This window comes from Hippichthys cyanospilos, chromosome 17 (genome assembly GCF_059441005.1).
Source record: "Hippichthys cyanospilos isolate Australia breed blue-spotted pipefish chromosome 17, RoL_Hcya_1.0, whole genome shotgun sequence".
Classification (NCBI taxonomy): Eukaryota; Metazoa; Chordata; class Actinopteri; order Syngnathiformes; family Syngnathidae; genus Hippichthys; species Hippichthys cyanospilos.
This window is the reverse complement of record NC_142385.1, coordinates 4252255-4267390: the sequence shown is the minus strand read 5'-3', so window position 1 is coordinate 4267390 and position 15136 is coordinate 4252255. Positions and strand designations below refer to the sequence as shown.

At 39.4% G+C, this 15136-nt stretch overlaps 1 protein-coding gene across 1 annotated transcript in view; it reads right to left on the bottom strand.

Moving 5' to 3' along the window:
* ryr2a (ryanodine receptor 2a (cardiac)) overlaps positions 1 to 15136 on the bottom strand; it is a 158803-nt gene that overhangs the window by 125626 nt on the left and 18041 nt on the right. Inside the window, exons 6-16 of the mRNA XM_088438734.1 lie at positions 14600 to 14712; positions 12334 to 12433; positions 11778 to 11874; positions 8870 to 8944; positions 8467 to 8623; positions 8187 to 8351; positions 7310 to 7431; positions 4107 to 4290; positions 3744 to 3879; positions 3576 to 3671; positions 158 to 276 (exon numbers count right to left, since the gene is read on the bottom strand). Coding sequence (XP_088294860.1) covers positions 158 to 276; positions 3576 to 3671; positions 3744 to 3879; positions 4107 to 4290; positions 7310 to 7431; positions 8187 to 8351; positions 8467 to 8623; positions 8870 to 8944; positions 11778 to 11874; positions 12334 to 12433; positions 14600 to 14712 — 1364 coding nt within the window. The remainder of the gene's footprint in view (positions 1 to 157; positions 277 to 3575; positions 3672 to 3743; positions 3880 to 4106; positions 4291 to 7309; positions 7432 to 8186; positions 8352 to 8466; positions 8624 to 8869; positions 8945 to 11777; positions 11875 to 12333; positions 12434 to 14599; positions 14713 to 15136) is intronic.

Sequence of the window (15136 nt, the reverse complement as noted above, 5' to 3'; positions counted from 1 at the left end):
AAAAGATGTTACAACATATCACTGATACAGGACCACACGTGGCAATGCATGAAACCACATAGACTGAAATCCTGATTGATGGATTTGGTTATAAATTAGCAGAGCATTTGACAAAATAGTTGATGGCACTATTTTAACTGTTTAGGACAGCTTATACCTTGTGGTTTCGTCCATGTTTATCCAGAAGAGAAATTATGGATTTGATATGTTCCTCTTTAATAAGGTTCAGTGCTTCAGGACTCTCCACCAGCACACAGTGAAGAACCTCCAATATACCTAAATGAAAATTTGAATATTGTATAAAAGAAAAACACAGAGGAATTCTTATTCTTTACTACTCTCTCAAAAATGCTGGTAGATTTGTATGGCACAAAATTATGACAAATAAAAATAAAAGTGGGCAGCACAGTGAACTAGTAGTGATTGAAGCAGTTCTCTTGAAAGAGTGATTGATGAATTGGCTAATTGAAGGAGATTGAGATGCAAAATCCTGTTTTTCACCACCTCGTTGTTGCCTACCGTCCATTCTCTCCCCCTGTTGACCAGTATTGCGGAGGGCGATGGACTGCAGAGCTGCAGAGCATAGTAGACGGCTTCTTGTCAGGTGGGTTACGCCCTGCTCCCCTGACCACCAACCTATTGCCCAATTCTATCCTTCCTGTCTTCCTAAAGCATAAGTCTTGAGATTGATGGTCAACATGGGTTGCATGTGTAAGGTTTTTCCCAGGCTTATACTATGGCCCGCATCAAGAAATTGACTCAAGTTTTTTTGATTACCTCCCCCCTCACATTTTTAATTCTTATCTTCAGTCTTGAGAGGCTTATTTGGTGAAATTAATGTATTCAAAATTGTCCATAAATGTAAACCTCAGTGTGAATGACCACAGGTGCTTTCACTTAACTGGCAAGTTAATGAGTTCATTAGACTGCATGTTGAATACAGTAGAAGTACCTGAGGCAAAAGCCAAAATGTGGCAGGGTTTTTAATTTCTGCACCTGGTTTTCACAACTATGCTTTTAAAATATGTGATGACTACCCTGTCTTTTGCCAAGAAGGCAGCAGAGATATGAAAGCTCGAACTGAATATGTGCTAGTCTACATAGTGGATGCATGAACTAGCTGATAGAATTCAAGACTTCCTGTTTGAACGTGTCCTTGCAATTGACTTGTGATCAGTCAAGGAGCTGAGAGGTGCTGAGGAGGTGTAGGCATCCCATTGCCCCCTAGCTTTGCACCTTTACGTTGTGGTTCCCCCTAGTGTCAGTTTAATAGCCAGTTTCTACTCCCACCTCTGGAAGAAGTTCTCCCATGTCCCAGGGACGGTGGGGGACAATGGGTCTGAGGGGACAGTGTTCCCCAACTCCATTGTTGAGGCAGCTGATTAGATTTGTGGGTAAAAAGTGCTCAGTGCCTGTTGTGGCGGCAATCCTCGAACCCACTGATGGACAACAGCAATAAGAAATGTCATCAAACTGAAGAAGAATCTGGAGAAAGCTGACTGTTATCAGGTGGCCAAATAGAACTTGGCTAGGGCATGTGCCATAGCAAGAACTTGGGTTTGGCAAGAGTCAATGAGGCCATGTAAAACGACTTCTGAACCGTTTAGAGCAGTGATTCTTAACCTTGTTGGACGCACCGAACCCCACCAGTTTCATATGCTCATTCACCGAACCCTTCTTTAGTAAAAAATAAAATATGATTTTTTTTTTCTGGTGCATGGAATGAATTGTGCATTAATATCACCTTGTTCAAATCATCACCGTGGGTAAAAGTGGCAGTTCCCCGCCGCCACGTCGTGAGTCCATACGGCGATCGACCCTTTAGATCGCCGGCTGCAGGAGCTTATTTGCCTGGATCGGCGCTCAGGGGATAACGGGCTAATTCCGGTGTGTGGTCCCTCCTGAGAAGCAAGTTGCACTCTGCTGCTTATCCAGCGCTCTCAAAGCGGATCGGTAGGGAGTCTCACTCCGACACATATCCCTCTCTAAGCGGTCTGATACGGAGGTCGCACTCTGCTGCATAAACCTGCGACCTCAAAGCGGACCGGTAGGAAATCTCAGAACACGACGCTTTCAATGACTGAGCCTACTAACTGCAGACTAGACTGAGGGGTGGACCTCTGCGGCGGAGGCTCCACCGAACCCTTGAGACCGACTCACCGAACCCCTAGGGTTCGATCGAACCCAGGTTAAGAACCACTGGTTTAGAGGAAGTTCTGGTCAAGCATCAGTCATCTCAGGAGGGAAAAACAGTATGCAATTAACATCTCCTCTGTAGTGGAGATGGGGCACTATTGACCTCTTCTCAGGAAAATACTTCAAAGCCGTCCTCAATTCAACCAATCAACAAAAAAGGTGCACTCTCCTATCTCTGGGGTTGATATGCCTATAGAACATTACATGGATAACGGAGGTAGTGCCTCCGGACTTAAAGGGGTGTGTTCCAGAAGTAATACAATGCTTAATGGAGGAAGTCCAACCTCAGATTCAAGAGGAGCAGTGAAGTTTTCGTCTCGGCCATGGAACTGTGGACCAGATCTACACCATTGGCAGGATGCTTGAACATGCATGGGAGTTCCTGAGTCTTTATGGGCTTACTTATGTCATGTACTTTGTGTGTATGGGGGATTTTGGGCTTTGTGTTGGACATGTTGGATTTTTTTTTTTCTATTGTGTTATGTTTAAGGTACTCGTTTCATGTCCTGTTTTGGTCTTCCTCGTGTTTGGTCCTGGGTTAGTGTGATTTGTTCCACATGTCAGTTGTGTGTACCTGCTCCTTCGTGTTTTCGTCATCCAATTTGCAACCCTTACTTAGTGCTCTGGATCAGCTGTTTCATGTTTCCCTTATTAATGTGGGTATATTTCTTTTTCTAGTTGTCTTCCATGAGTCTCGGGGTATTACCTTCCCTCTGTGTTGCTTAGCCTATGTCTAACGTCTCTGTCCAAGTATTGTAATCCTTGCAAGTTTCTTTTCTGTTTTTTTTTTTTTTCCTTGAGCCAGGCCTTTTGCTGTACTAGGTTAGAGTGATTTTGGTTGTACTTTTCTAGCCCTTATGGTCGTGTCAATTTTTCCGCATCCTGTTGATTGAAGGATTATTTCTTCAAAGCACTCAGTTCACCTGCATCTTGGGTCCACCTCCACAATGACACAGTTTAACAGCAGACATAACAAAAAGCCCCCAATATTAGTTTTTGGTCTCTGATCAAAGCACAGCCTCCTTCATGGAGACCACTGATATGAGGTACATTTTGATGAAGCGCCGATCAGGTATTTTCTTATACGTACAACAAAAGTCTATGTTTTACTCCTAGGTCAGCCTGGTAACGAGGTGTGGTAATCTTTCCAATCTCTCACACTGAGTGAGTGCGGAACAAATATGCTTACTTTTGTTTCATTTTGTGGACATCTTTACAAGCTTTTATTACTTTTGATTTAGTTAAATAGATCAGATAGGTGACAAAAAAGACATTGTTGGCCGTAAGCATTTTTCCCAACTTCCAATGCAAATGTAGAGCATGTTATTTACAAAATGGGCCCATATGGAGATGTTCGTATCAAAGTCTTTCCAACCTACCAGAGGAGGCCTCCAGTCTCTTAAGCCTGGTGATGAGCCAGTCTAAGGAACCCGAAAACTGAGCACAGTTCTTTCTGTTACCCCTGATGAGTGCAGCTACATGGGACAAAAAAGAACCGAGGATGAGAGACAATGTTAAGCGTGAACACTATGTGCATGTGTGCATACCCAGTAGTTGATAGAGGGAGTTAAGGATGAAGCTCCACGCCTCTCCTGCCTCCCTTCCAGCTGCTTCTGTGAAATGGGTTGCACTGCTATACACGTGGAGTCGATCAATACAGTCCAGTATGAGGGTGATCATTCCCTACAGACACAAATGTTAGCCTAATCAGCTTATGTCTTTTTTTGGAGAGACTAATAAATGAACATAACCAGTCTAACATATGCAGTCCATTCTGTTTTTGACCACTTTTGAAATCTGCATGCTGTTTTCAGAATTAATCACATTTCAGATAAGCATTAATGAATCTCTGAAACTATTTATTGTAGGAAACATGCCTCAGACCCTACACATGCATGCACACACATCACCTCTTCTTGGAATAGATTCTGTCTGTTCTTCAAAGCTCTCAGAAGATTCTGCTTGTCTTCATGTTGTAGGTGATCGTCGGGTGGCTGAAAGTAGCCAATCAGATCCTGAAGACTTAGGCTGATTGAGTCAATTGGTACATTAAAATCTGTGCTCTTTCCTTTTGTTCTTAATGTATCTAGACTCCTGTAAATACAAATAACAAATGATTAATAGTTCATCAGCTGAAACAAACTAGAGATTTGTTCGGACGTTTGGATTACTTGTTTCACGAAGCATTGCTAAGAACAAAGTAGTATTGAATTGAGCTGCAGTTGATTTGGCCATGGACTCAGCAAGCAAATTAATTATCAAACCTGTCTGACCTTGATATCACTCTCAATCAGTAGTGTTGATATTAAGACCACATTATCTCAGACCAAGACTTACCCAAGAATAAAACTCAGTGAGACCAAGATAAGACCATGACTTTTGGAAGACAAAACAAGACCAAGACTAGGCATGGGCTGATAACAGGATTGGCAATATATTGTGATGTCAAAAGTCACAGTTATTTAAAAGCATCCAAGTCTGCCAAAACTGGTAAGGTGTTTTTTACCCCCTCCCACATTAACTGCCTTGAAAGGCAACTGCAGTGTGCAACCGAGCCTCCTCTAATTGTGTATTTTACATGAGTCCTCCTCTGTTGCAGTAGCCAATTACAGTCCATTTCCTGGTTTGTGGGCTTTAGAGTCAATATAATGTTACTCCGGCCGCTAACTACCGCGGTTAACGTAGCTAACATGTTATCATAGGCTACTTTCACGGAGTGTTTTATGACATCACTTAAGGTAGGTTGTGAGTATTCTATCGAGCTAGTTGTTGCTGGGTTGTCAAACATACTACCTGCAGGCAGGATCTGACCAGGAGGTTTAATCTGGCCCAAAAGGTGATTTCATGAAGCATTGAAAAAGGGACCGAACCCATTAGTACACTGTCTATAATACTGTAATGCTCTAATCACTTCTTTTATTGAAAGAAAAAAAATGTTAACAAGTACTTCATCCCAAACTGCTGTCAGCCACGACTCAGGCTCGTGCTTGACAACAACTGACTCAATCCTCTTCCACAGACTTCCTCCTGCCTAACAACAAACATTAAAATATGCAAAAATAATTACTTTTGCACTGCGAAAAACAGCACTGAACTTCCATAATAGAAAAACGGTTCACAAGTGTGTCATCCCTTTGAAAGAATTTTAGTACCATCTGTCTTAAATTTCATTAATCTATCACTCCTCTGGCATGGTACAAGAAGCTTTTGAGGCCTTGTCGACATGTAACAGTGTTAGGGTTAGGGTTAGAGACATCCGTCTTCTCATCCTTCATCCATCTTTTTGCTGCAGTTGTTTGTTTATTTAAAGAAATCACACCTATACGAATCCAGCACAGTGTGGCTTCATTCACTTCCAAGCATGCAAAGTCGCTAGGTGGCAATAGTGTCGCCAAATTCTGTCCAATCAGAAAAAATGTCCACCTCTGATGTGTCCAATCAGAAAGAATCATCACCCCTGATGTCACCAGTATCTGCGTCTTTAGCGGAATAAAGAGTAGCGCGATGACGCAAATCTCCAGTTTAAGCTGGTTACAGGCAACCACGTAACCGAAGGCTTGGGCAAATCTCCACTTTGGCCGGAGGCTTTGAAAGATTTGGTTTTGATGGAAAAAAAAAAAAAGAAAGACCTGCTGCGTATTGCAAATAGGGCAAAACTGAGACATTTACTGCCATTTTGCCGGAACCCCAGCTACGTGTATACAAGGTCTAAAACCGCTCTTCGAAACTACTTATGTAATCTAACCTCGATCTTAAGATTCTCTCTAGCTATAGGCCAGTATCAAACCTTTTCTTTATTGCAAAATTTCTTGCAACAGTTGTAGGACAACTGCTTAGTGATTACATGGCTTTCAACAGGCAATTTGAACTTCTTCAATCCAGAATCAGGAACAACCACTCAACTGAGATGGCCCTGCTAAAACGAGAAATGATTTTCTCTTAGCTAGAGAATCCGACAACCCATCAATATCATTATTACTCCGCCTTAGTATCACTTTTGACACTGTTGTGAAATACTCATAGAATGCCTTAAAATAAGCGTTGGTATTTCATGCTCAGCATGTTATTGGTTTAAAAAGGCCCAAAAGGACTCCTTCTTCAATTAAAGCCACCAGCGGGTTTGAAGATTGCACCATAACAAGCACACACCACCTTACAGTCACAGTTCTGATTGGCCGTATCAATGACGGAGCCAAGGAACATGGTCCAATCGAAGTCAATATCTCCCGCTTCGCTCCTGGACATGGAAGAAATTGTGCAAAAAGGAGAGAGTTGAAACTTCTGACAGATGACTCTGACAGATGTTTCCAGCAAAACTTCACAACACATTTGGAGCTGCCAAATCAGACCTGCATCCTTCACCACCATCAGAGTCAACGCACGACTTGGTGGTAATCAGTTGATAGCTTTGTTTCTCTATTAACCTGAGTGACTAAACCATGTGGCCACATGACATGACTTAGAGTATAGGCATTCATCAAACTGAGGTCTTGGGTGTCCTTGTGCCAAGTGCATATATGTCACAGGTTATATATATTTGTTTTTATAATACAGGCCTAGAGCTTTTTGAGAGGTTCACAATCTTTTTTTCTTTCTTTTGAGAAGCTTCGTGAGTTAATATTGTTTTTATGAAAGCATACTAACTGACTACTAAATCTAACTGTATTTAAGCACACAAATAATGTCAGCCGTTTGTCCACTAGGTGGTCCATGGAGACAACAAATGGAGCTGCTATGTCAATACAGTCTTTGGAGATATTTTACAGGTGTATTCTGTTTACCCTCTTAGTCCTCAAATGTCAAATTCTAGTCCACGATGGCCTGTGATCTGCATCTTTCTGTTTTTTTCTTTGCAACACACCTGATTCAAAATATCAGGATCATGAAGAAGCTCCTAAAGAACTTCATGATGACCAATTTTTTTAAAGTTGACTTCCTCGACTTGGTCGACTTTTTTCCCTGGCACCGTATTGATCATTTTTGTCTGACTCATGATGTCTTGCACCTCAGTGACTGCTCAGAACAGACTTGGTGTGTCACTGGTGAAACTGCCAATTGCCAGTTAATTTGTGTCATTGTGGATGAGTGAATGTTTACAGTATGTTCCACCCACCTGATGAACTGGTTGAATAAAAACACTGTACTGCGGATGACTCTGGCAGTGTGACTTTCTTCATGTTGTGATCGAGACAGTGTCAGTCCATCATCCATGTGACCTTCATAGTGCATGAGGGCCTGATATGAGATAAATAAATAATGAAGATGGTCAAAATACTGATTTCTTCTTCTGACAAAGTATACAAATTAAATTTTATGAAAGTCAGCGATAAGAATTTTGAAAAACATGCCTCAAAAGTCAAGCTAAATTTAATGCTAGAGAATTGCATAATACATCTAAATCAGGGGTTCCTAACATTTTAATCAACACGGACTGGTCAACGCTTGAGATTTTTATATGAACACATGAGACATGAGCTCACCATTAATTACAAATTAATGACTGTGTGTGTGTGTGTGTGTGTGCATGATTGTAGCACTAAAAGTAAGATATGTAGGTATGTATGGGGAAAAGGCTGCTTAAAATGCGGTATATAGAATATCTGATTTGACCTCTCAATATTGATTGATTGATAGATTGATTGATTGGTATTTGTTATGATCATTGCTATCCCTCAAGAGGAAATTTAACTCACACTCAGATGGTGTAACATTCCACAGAGAAATTTAGAATGAAAAAAGTGTGCTACCACGTCAGGTGAGGAAGTGAGGACAAGGTTTTGCTCAAGGGCACCTCAACCATAGCAACCAACAACTAGGTTATTTTAAATTTATGTCCATAGTGGGACTTGAATCTGTATCATCTAAAGCCCTAGTTCAAACAGACTGAGCTTTAGTTTAAGAAATCAGATTTCCCTAACAACCACGGACACACAGATAACAAAATAATGTTCAGCATCATACAACACTAAACCGAAGCTACCACATGTTACCTTTCTTTGAACATCGCCAATGCGTGTTGAGTTTGCATTAGCAGTCTGGTATGTGAGCCACAGACAGGTGTCAACATGCTGAATATAACACACGGAGTCACCATATTTGATTTCAGGAGTACCCATTCCATCTACTTCCTTTTTAACACCAAGGTCGACTTTTTCCTAAGAGAGAAAAAGACAGCCACAACAGCAGCTCTTTAAAAAACATGCTTGAATCGACAGGTGCTAGTGAAGACTAAAAAAGATTTCAAGTGAATGTGTTGACTACAGTACATACCTGGGAAGATCTGAAACAAAAAGCTGTTGACTTTACATCGGCCTTTTCTCTTTCCATAAGTAGTAAGGATTTCTCCTTTGTCAGACTCAAATACTTTCCACTAGTTACATGTCTCAGTCTGAATGGCTGACCCCATCGAATATGACTACCACTCCACCTGGACACAAAAACCAAAGACACAGGACCAGCTCAGCAACATTGTTCCAGTAAGTAGTAAACAGCTGTATGTTTTGACCGATTTTTTTTAACCGAGTTATGCAGAATGTAGCCATTTTATTCTGTTTTATGTTGGAACAGTTTTCTGGGCAATAGTGTGTTGTTCTGCTCTGTCTCTCCCTGTAGAGAATGTCGGTGGAGAAGGGGCTTTAATCTTAATATATGTTTGCAGAAATCAAATACTTACAGAACTCGCAGTGTCTCCAGCCTCCACAGGGACCTGGCATGACTGGATACTGCCCCACCCTCATAATGCACCGATCTGGTAATTTAAACAAATATATATATTTTTATAATATGTAATTCCCAGTATCATCCACTCAACATTTTAATATGGTCAAATGGCTTCAGATCATCACTTTTTACATTTATTAAAAGAGGGCAGTCTCACAGCTGAGTAATAAAAACTGTTAGATCTAAGGTCAAAACTGGCAAATTCATATCTTTGTATTTTGTTTTTTTTTTGTAACTGTGATAGGGCAATGATAATGAAAAAAAATGTGATGAAAGAATTTGAAAAACATAATTTATTTAAAAAATAAAAAGACTGAAAAACATAAAGAGAATCCATTTTACTTCACTAAAGAACTGAGAGCACAGGAGTTAAGCCAGGTTTCTGGATGATTTAAAGCAGGGTTGCCCTTGGCCGATACTCGAGAGCCCTTACCCAACCTGTTTTCAATATTTCCCTTCAAACAACCTAGTTTGCTGATGAGCTGATCTCTTGAATTAGGGGGGGGGTTTCAGAAGTGAAACACTGAATACAGGTTGGGTTAGGGCTCATGATGATCGGGCGGGTACCACAGATTGTGCAAAGAGAAATTGTGAAATGTCCCTCTGTTTGCATTTGCCATGCAATACAGAAGATAAGGTGTTTTGGACAAAGTAATATGACGGCTAATACTTGTGCCGCAAATTAATTTGATTAATTTTGAGTAAAGTGGGACTTTGGGCCACTAAATATAATGCAGTTCAATTCAAGGTTTTCCTTACTTTTTTTCTGTCATATATTATTAAAAAAAACAAATGGAATTCATTGGAAGTTAAAGTAAACATTTATCATATATTATCTCATATGGTTTGTAGAAGTTCATTATTTTTTTTAACTAGAAAATATGCAATTGCTGAGGAAATTGCGTGTGAAGGCAAAAACACTGAAGGGAGAGTCGTTGAATGATAGAATGATGTGGAATGTTTGAATGGCTTGAATCTGTGAAGTATTCTGAATATTACAGTTTTAACGGTTTTAATAGGCCGAATAATGTAGAAGATACAAGGGAAAAACTGAAAAAAGTGGAATTGTGGGAAGAGAAAAATGTAATTCATGGAATGGCGGGAATCGGGGGAAATCGATTAAAGTTGGAACTGTGTAAATCGGGTGAGTAATGGCAAAGAAAGAAGGTTACACAATTTTGGTGACAGAGGTGAGAACAGTGGGAATGAATGAGGAATTATGGGTAATAATATGAAAATAGTTATGAATTATTGGAATGTGTAAATATTAGTAATGATGAAAATGTAAAAGGAATGAATTGAATGATGTATATGTGAAATGGGGAAGCTTCAAATGTGAAATGTTAAATATGCCATTGGGAATTAACTATGAATTTTTATAGGTGAAAAATATGGAATTATGTGAAAATATAAGTATTATTGGAATGGTGGGAGTGATCCATGAGGTCAAATGAAAGAGTTAAATATTATGAATGTGAAATGGGAAAGCTCAAAATGTGAAATGTTAAATCTTCCACAGAGAATGAATGGGGAATCCTCCCATTGAAAATGAATTGTGAAATATTTAAGAGTGAAAAATATAGAATTGTGGGAAAATATATGAATGTATGAATTACTGGAATGATGGGAATGATCCCTAAAGCAAGATGAATGTGCTAAATAGTGAAAATATGAAAGCTGTAAGTATGACATGTAAAATCATCTAATGTTGAGTCAATTGGGGGATTTTTGGCGTGGAAAAGAGGCAATTGTGGGAAATCTGTAAATATTTGGAATGAGAAAAATGGAACAGTCGTAATACGATTAGTAGGAATTATATAAAATTGGAACGTGTGAATCAGATGAACTGGGAATGAGTTGAAACGCGGCAAAAATACAGGTGGAATAAAAAAAAGAGGAATAACATATGTGTGAAGGCTTTCGCCTTGACACAAAGTAATTCAAGGGTCAGTGTAACTTTGCTGATTTCAAATGTTGTGGTGACTCATAGAAAAAGTATTAGATGATACATTTATGTATATAGATTATTTTTGGGAGCTAATAGGAATTCATAGCCCATCCTGTCTTCAATCTTTGAAAGTAGGAAGTCGTTTGCTATTTGGTGTAATCATAATATACCAGTAGACTTGTTATTACAAGAGCATGATTGTGTTCTGTTAAGCTTACAATAAAAGACACGAAAAAATCTAGAAAGTCTCTTTTTGCGGTGCGTGGAAGCATGGAAATACTGCAGTCAGAACGTTAATGTCCCATTTTTTCGTTTGTTTTTTCTATAAACTGTGAACTACGGGTACTCAATTAGCTCATCATAAATGTGTTCATGTGAACTGTTTCTGTCAACAAAATTAAAGGTTCTTGCAGATAGAATCCAACCTTTTTTTAAGCCTTATACTGTCACCATGGCATCCAATGTCTGATGTCTCATTCTTTTAGTTTTAACCGAATGTTATACAGAGCAAAACAGATTTTCCAAACAGTCAGCCTTTACCGAAAACTGCGCCCCCCAAACTATGATATGAACATGACTCAAGAATATAGTGAGTATTAAAACACTAGTTGGTACCATGCTGAAAAAATGATCAATGATGTCTTCAGAGATGTGTAGACATTGACCAGACTTCCATCTTACTAGTATTGTCAGTGAGAAAAAAAAAAGTGTGTGAACCTAAAATTTAGTGAGTCCTTAAAATGTTGCATTTACATGTATTGATTTATTTCTTTAATATTTTCCCAGTCCTAGCTACATTTAACTCAACACTAATGATGCCTGGATGATTCATTCATCCAATGGGGAAAAAAATCAGCAGCAGTCCTCATCAAGGTCTTCAATGAGGAGATATATTTGTGTGTGTGCATCGTACCTCTTAATCTCCTCCCCGTGGTCTTCAGATGGAACAGTTAAACACTCATCCATGTGACCATGTAGTAGGCGCATGACATCCCCGCCTATCAAGAAACCTGCAGAAAGGTTAAGGAAAAAAAAGGGTAAAATCTGAAAAAGTGATGAATAAACATACTACATACTGTGCAAATAGCCAATGAACAAATGCACTGTATGCGGTGTAATACATATGCATGAAATCAAAGAACTTTAAAGTATTTTACTGATCTCACCTTAACCATAAAACAAATCACTGCACTCCCCATGAGACTTAGAAAAGCTGAATTGAAAAGATCGCTCAAGTCTTGAGACACATATCAGAATTTAATTTCTGTTGAATTATCAGGAACTCTGAGGTTCCCGAAAAAGCAACGAATTCATCACAAGACTAATGAACAGAGGGATTTCAAACTAGCTTTTGCATTGTCTTGTGCTGTGGCCAGATTAAAATAAGGCAATGGAAAAGAAGATCAGATAAATTCAAGAGAGTGTCATTAGAAGATGACATGACGAGTGATGGAGAACTATTTCTGTACCTTGTGCCACTTCACTGCCAGAACAGATTGGAGTAATGCTCCACAGCGTCTGCTGGAAGGCTGCATCTACTTTTTGACCCTGGTTGCCATAGGATAGATGCTATAGAAACACAAATATATAATTAAAAATCTAATGATTAATCACCAGCCTGAGCTGCAGAAAGTTTGACAGCCCCATTGATAAGATATTTATCAGCTGACCTCAACTCTCTGACAACCTGAACAATCCAATGTTCCTAACTATTTACAGTATGTAAGCAGGTTTTGTTGAATTCCCCAAAATACTTTATGCAAACTTCACAGAAATATTTTGCATGACTTTAGATGTTTTTTTTTTTTCAAAATAAATATGCAAAATCACTCAAAATGCAACGTTCATGAATTTACAAAATATCAAATAAGATGTGAGAACTCTAGAAATCAGACGTATGTAACTGTCACTAGTAAAAAGGGTCAAAAGAAAATTGGATGTTCATAAATCAAATATTTCACTGAACCCAATTTAAAATGACAAACTGTAGCGTATAATAAATATGATAAAATTGACAGGCGGATCGGTGCAATATCTGCAGTGATGCAGACGCTATACGATTCTGTCGTATTGAAGAAAGAACTGAGCTAAAAGGCAAAGCTCTCTAGTTACCAGTCGATCTACAGTATGTTCCTGCTCTCACTTGTAGTCACGAGCTGTAGGTCATGACTACTATGCTATCTAAGCTACTAAGGCTACCTACCCGGATAGCTTACCCGGGGCCGGGATGTGGCGGAAAAAGCTAGCGCAGTAAAGCCCAGGCTTCGCTTGCCATAGCCGGTGTGTCCACCTCTTCCGCGTGGATTCACAGGCGTTCTCAGGCCAGCTGAAAGACATATTCTTTCCAGCTCATCCTAGGCAAGCGGTGTCCAAAGTGGGTCCTCGAGAGCTGCTGTCCTGCATGTTTTCCAGGTTTCTTTGCCTGACACACACCTGACTCAAATGATCAGGATCGTTATCAGGATTCTGCTGAGCTTGCTGATGAGCTGATCATCTGAATCAGGTGTGTCAGGAAAAGAAACCTGGAAAGCATGTAGGACAGCAGCTCTCGAGGACCGACTTTGGAAACCCCTGTTCTAGGCCGTCCCCAGGGTCGTCTCCCATTAGGACATGCCCGGAACACCGCAGATGCCCGAGCCTCCTCAATTGGCTTGTCTCAATGTGGAGTAGAAGGGTTTTTTGAAACCTTCATGGATGATCGAGACGCGCACCCTATCTCTAAAAGAGAGCCTGGACACCCTTCGGAAGAAACTCATTTTGGTCGCTTGTATACGGGATCTCATTCTTTTGGCTACAGCTCGTGATGGAGGTGAGGGTAGGAACACAAATTGGCTTTTTACTTTGGACTCACAGGGGATGCTGTTGTGTACCTTACATCAAAAAGATGTCTCTGTATGACTTCTTTTTTCGAAAGAAGTCTCCACATGACCTCTTTTCATCTGTGAAGCAATTTGAGACTTCAGAGATTTAGGGCTATACAAATAAAATTTGATTTGATTTGAGTTTACAAGTGATACAACATTGTGATTTTCTAAGAATTTTCTAACAATTATGCATATGACACATACATTGCATACTCCACTTGAATTGTATTTTTGCTACAGCTGTTTCTTAATTATTTTGAGAGCTCAATAACATGATCATGGTCTTTACATAAACTGGTAGCCCTTCGTATTACTCAGTACCAACAAAGTAGCTCTTGGTTTCCAAAAGGTCGGTGACCCCTGCTTCACAGCATGCACATATCTTACAACTCCTGCACAGTGTACATTGCAGTAATGATGCTAACTACTTATCATCCTCATATGTATACAGTTTCTTCCACTCCATCTACACTGTAATATGTTCAAAATGTGAACCTATTCTTATACTGTATTACTGCCTCATTATCACTGCCCTTATTGCCCTTTTAGAGATTGTATTGTCTACTCTGTCTCTTTTATTAGTTGCTCTATTGTGTGGAATGCATGTCTGTTCCGGGAAGTAAACAGATTATTATTATTATTAATTTCATTGTGTTGTACTAAGCATATGACAATCAAACTCTTGAATGTTGAATCTTAAGTCTCCATGTTATAGGAGACATGAGAAGATAGATAAGGGTTTGAAATGATTTACCCAAATGGCATTCTTTTCTATCACAAATGTCATTTAAAAACAAGTGTGTGGACCAAGCAACTGTACAGTATATTTGAGATTCCCTATTACATTTTCTCGTATGAAGAACATAGTTACCAGGTATCTCTCAGATGAGATGCTGACAAGAATGAGATCATCCCCCAACCTAACCTTTTCCCCTTCAGATCGTTGTTTTGATGCTGGATGAATGGTCCACCAGCATGCTTCACCTCAACAGACAGACACAGTATGAAATGTTAAAACATGACTCACGATAGACTTTTATCAATATGATACACAGATCTGTCACCACATAGGGGGCCAGTCTACCTGTCCAGTATGACAAGAACGGGCTTGACTCTGGCAATAACATTTTTTTTTTTGCTGTAGTAGGTCATATTTGTAACGCCCTAGCTACTACAGGTGAGTTTATTGTGAAAAATGACTTTTGATGGACATACTAAGTAATTAAACATAAAAAAAAAATCACTAAAAATCAGTGAAATTATTTTTCATTTTTTATTTTTTAGCTGTAGTAGGTCATATTTGTAATGCCCTAACTACTACAGGTGTTTTTTTTTTTGATAAATGACTTTTGATGGACATGGTAAGTAATTAAAAATAAAAAAATATTCACTAAAAATCAAGGAAATG